General features: G+C 39.0%; 1 protein-coding gene across 1 annotated transcript; it reads right to left on the minus strand.

The window, feature by feature from the left end:
• Positions 1-383: 383 nt before the first annotated feature.
• On the minus strand, positions 384-4,064 carry LOC109157820 (probable protein phosphatase 2C 65). Its single transcript, XM_019305660.1, has 5 exons — positions 3,754-4,064; positions 2,447-2,806; positions 2,238-2,358; positions 1,614-1,837; positions 384-770 (listed from the first exon to the last, which is right to left on the minus strand). Exons 1-5 carry the CDS (start codon positions 3,994-3,996, stop codon positions 384-386), a joined length of 1,335 nt encoding a protein of 444 aa, XP_019161205.1. The 5' UTR covers positions 3,997-4,064.
• Between the last annotated feature and the right edge of the window lie 1,049 nt (positions 4,065-5,113).

Consider the following 5,113-nt stretch of genomic DNA (forward strand, 5'->3'; position numbering starts at 1 on the left):
AAAATTTATATATTTAGAAAGTATATTATAAGTACTATGGAACATACAAAAAAAAAATTAAATTTAAAAATAATAAGAAAATGCTAATAGAAATAAGCAAGGAAGAAAGAGTTGGTTAAAAAAAAAAAAAAAAAAAAAAGACACAAAGAGAGTATAGTATTTAAAAATTTGTGATCTTCTTATAATTACTAAATAATCAAAATTTAAAAAAAAAAAAAAAAAAGTTAGTTTCATCTTCTTTCCCAAAGCTATAATGAGATTTTTTTTTTTTCTTTTTCTGTTTAAGCATTGTGATTCCCTAATCAAATATTATTTACAATAGAAGAAATATATTATATTACATATTTACATTACATACATCAATTAACTCTGATGGGATGGGATTAGTGGATGTTGTGCATGATGGGGTTGGGACGTCGTCTCCGGGCGTTGATCGCCGGCGACTGGTCCCTGTCAGCGCTACTGTCTTCTCCGTCTTCCTTCACCCTACAATTCACCACAGTATCGAGGCCGTCGTCGGTCTTGGCGGAGTAGTTCAAGCTCACGTCTGTGGATTCCGAAGTGGATTTTGATAGGGTTCCGCCCTGCCCCGGCTGCTGCTGGCGTTTCAAGAACAAGCATATAGCGGCGCAGTCATCAATCTTGGCGCAAGGGTACCTGTATTTCCATGCCCGGACTGCGCGTTCTACTAGAACCTTTGCCGCCGACGATCTCTTCTTTGCTGAACATACCACTTTTATCACCTCATTGTTGCTCAGAACATCCCATATCTGAATTCAAACCACCATTTTTTATTTATTTCATTAATTTCCTACTGTTGACTCTCTCTCTCTCTATATATATTTTCAGGTGCAAACATGCGGACTTCTTTAGTATGCACGGTAAATTTTACATGAATGCACAATAACTACTCTAGCTCGTCGTGCATTATTTTAATAATTTTCGTGCATTTATGTAGTAGATGCAGTGTATTCATATAGTAGGTACTAAGATGGAATAGTTATTGTGCATTCATGAAGAACTTAGTGTGCATTACTGAAGAAGTCCGCATGTTTTCATGTTAAGAGGTGTTCTCACGGCAAAACACTATTTTTTGTTTATTTAATTTGGTAATGTTCTGGTGATAACAGAGCTTCTCGTGCGGTGAGTGCGGTTTATTCCATTAGGTATGTATAAATGCACCACACAGTGTTCGAAAATACATCATTATGTGTGGTGCATTTTCGAACACTGTTTGATATATTTATACATACCTAATGGTGTAAACCGCACCAACCTCACGGAAAGCCCGGTTATCATTTGAACAAAAATCTATATATATATAGATAGATTTATTTTCAGGTGAGAATATGCGGATTTCTTTAGTAATGCATGATAAATTTTACATGAATGTACAATAACTACTCCAACTCCGTGACTACTACATAAATGCATCATGCATTATTGTAGTAACTTTCGTGCATTCATGTAGTAGTGTCTGTGCACCCATGTAGCATTCATGTAGTAGTTACGGAGGAGTACGTATACATTTTAGATAACACAAAACACATGATTTTATTTAGATAACACAAAACACATGATTTAATTTGATATGAAAGTGGAATGAGAGATACCCCATCTGTTGCTAAAACAATGAATTCATCGTTATCTGTTAGCCTTCTGTAATACAATTCAGGGACTGAGGTGAGGCCATAGGTTTTGAGGCAAAAGTCTCCAAATGCTCTTGCCATGGCTAGGCCAGGACCATTGTCATCGGGCATCCATAACCTATACACGTTTGGTTCTTCCTCCATTGCGATAACTCTTCCATTACAGTTTTTAATTCGTTCAAATTCACCTAATAACCAAACCGAATTAGCAGAGTAGAAGATATATATATTATGGAAGGATAAGTAAAATTTTCTACGAGAGCTAGATGTCAACCAACTGGCTAGCTGCCATAAAATGTGTTGGGGGCGACAATTACATCAATGAGAGTTTTGCCTTAGACGCTAAAATCTAGCCAAGTTAGCTAGACATGTTGACCTGATTAAATTCAGGGACCAAGGCAATTCGAAAGGCACAACTGGGAGCTATTGTTGTTCTCTGATGAGCTCATGGTAGGGTAAAATCAGTTTGGCACGTATGAGGGGTAAGGTTGGTCCACCGAGTAAGAAGGGCCCTGGAACATGGCACGGGCGCTGGGTGTTGCGCCGGACTTATAGAGCTATGAGCTAATTAAGAACATAATAACCTACTTGGAAGGTTAGGCTTCAAGTCGATGGTGAGCTGTTCTGGAACAAGTTGGCCTGTATTATCATCTCTTGTGCAGATGATAGCCCGAGAATCCCCTAAATTCCCAATTATTAAATGTTCTCCCTGCAAACCAAAATGCACAACTACATACCAAGTTGTATATATGTTTGGATGAAGCAAGAAATGAAATCATAATAACTAATTAATTAACCTGTTTGAGAACAGTAACTGCTGTTGTACCACTGCATTGGGTATCAATCTTGGTTTCGCCTTCGAGTTCTTCGTCCATCTCTACATAGGACTTGACAAAATTGGCTTTCAACTTGGTAAAAAAGGGGGTGTTGATGAAGAGGTCATTATTATTATTATGATGATGATGATGATGATTATTATTATTATTATTATTATTGTTGGAATTTTCTGTGGGTGCCACGCCCAGGTTTGAGAGTTTCATTGAGAGCGAAAGCTTTGATGGCAAGGTATCGCGTACAAAACGCGACACCTTGTGGCCGTAGGGTCCGTGCCCATCAAAAACACCGCAGAAGTATGCACCTTGCTGTCCTGTGAAGTTCTGAACACAACACCACATCACAAATGATACAAATAATTGTTAGAATATGCGCTTATCACTACACCAAAAGCTATAACACATTTTCGAAAGTCAGGATGCTAGGCTTGTTTTTTATCGCTTTCGTCCAACAATCCCCTAGTCACACATGGTGCTGGACTTGGCCCTCACCGGCCTCCGCCCAATAATCCCCTAGCCACATGGTATTGAGTTTGGCCTTTACTAGCCTCTGCCCAATAATCCCCTAATCACATGGTGCTAGACTTGGCCCTTTACCGGCCTCTGCCCAACAATCTCTCTAGCCATATGATACTAGACTTGCCTCTTACGGCTTCTGCCCGGTAATCCCCTAGCCACATGGTATTGAGTTTGGCTTTTACTGGCCTCTGCCCAATAATTTCCTAACCACATGGTGCTGGACTTGGCCCTCTACCGACCTCAGCCCAACAATCCCCTAGCCATATGATACTGGACTTGGCTCTTACCGGCTTCTCCCCAATAATCCCCTAGCCACATGGGTATTGAGTTTGGCCGCCTCTGCCCAATAATTTCCTAACCACATGGTTGTGGACTTGGCCCTTTACCCACCTCTGTCCAACAATCCCCCTAGCCACTACATGATACTGGACTTGGTTCTTATTGGTTTCTGCCCAATAATTCCTTAGCTACATGATGCTGAATTTGGCCCTTAACCGGCCTCGGCCTAATAATCCCCTAGTCACATCACATGGTGCTAGGCTTCGCCCTTACCGGACTCCTCCCAACATAAATATAAGCTAGGTTTTGGTTTCAATCGGAGAGAACGTAAGAGATTTGTATGATTATTCCAATTTGCAAGCAAGCAAGCGAGCAAAATGTATATATGATTTCTGTAAAATTGAATTTGAATTTGTTAAGAAAATGGCAGGCTGCAGGCAGAAATGAATTGAAAAAAGAAAAAAGGTACGTACCTCCCAAACAGTCATGGCATCTTGATTGATACCCTTTCTGCCTTGTTTAGAATACATGGATGTAAAAGCAGAAGATCCATGAAGCCTCACACGTGCATCATAATCTCCTCTTGCTGTAACGCCATCATATTCACCATCTTCAACATTTCTGTCAACTACTCCCCGTAGCCCCCCCAAGTTTCCCACTCCGCACCCATTTCTCTTATCAATCCCACACCTTTGGCACGTAATACATCCACCCATATCTCTAATTAAGATCAACACGTACGTACAAAACAATCAATCAATCAAATACAAAACCTAGCTTCAATATAATAATTCTATCTAGGATAATATGATAGAAAGAAACTACAAAGAAAAGGTAGGATTCCTAATTTCTGATGATTAGAAAGGATAATTAGGGAGGCAAGTCATGAATGTTGAGGTATCTGAGGAAGAGAATAACATTCATGATTTGGCGGGATAACAAGCTAAGAGGAACGTAACAACTAATTAACAAAACACTTTTGAAATGGAATCCATTTTTTTTATCAAATATATAAACTAAGAATATAACATGTAACACATAACACCATCTTTCCTTGATGACCATTGGATTATTAATTATATCGCACACTAATAATGCCACACTGTGCCTACCATTATCTTACCACTCAATTTTACATTAGCTTTGCCCACCTCTCCTCTCCTCTCTCTCTCCCCCATTCATTTAATTTGGACATTTGGTCCCCTATTTAATTTGCATTCAGTTTTAATTTTTCCATTTAATCTCTATATGTATGTACTTATAATTGGTTCCTTATATCTTTTGTCAACTACACAACTGCAGATTTTAATTTAATTTGGTCGTACCTTAGCTTGCTTCTACAAATATTTCCTAGTCCTAGCTAGAGACCACAAAACCTTTAGCATACGCAAGCTAGGACTGAGAATATTGGCAACGCTAGGGATCGGAGTGAAGTATCGGGTAGAGATAATCAATTGCCAATATGCCATGTACGCTATTTTCATCACTATCCAATTATGCCCGTATAGATTGCTCAGTTAGTCACAGAGGTGAAGTTTGAGAACAATGACCCGTGAACTAGTCTCAACAGTGTGTGAACAACCTCTGAAAGTGAAGGTGCTCCTTGCATATGCTCTGTCCGACTCTTGGGGTTGGGGATTCAGCCTTTTGGGAACGATGACTATCCAATTATTAAATGCTAAAAGGAAAATTATATATATATTTCCAATGATAGTAGTCGCATTTTAATATGAGCACGAAATAAGATGTGTATTGAAATTTATTATATAAATTTGCATGGGCAAAGTGCACAACAAAGAAATCAAGTGCTCTGCAGTAGAAATGGGCTCTGTA

Source organism: Ipomoea nil, unplaced genomic scaffold, assembly GCF_001879475.1.
Source record: "Ipomoea nil cultivar Tokyo-kokei standard unplaced genomic scaffold, Asagao_1.1 scaffold2792, whole genome shotgun sequence".
Taxonomy (NCBI): domain Eukaryota; kingdom Viridiplantae; phylum Streptophyta; class Magnoliopsida; order Solanales; family Convolvulaceae; genus Ipomoea; species Ipomoea nil.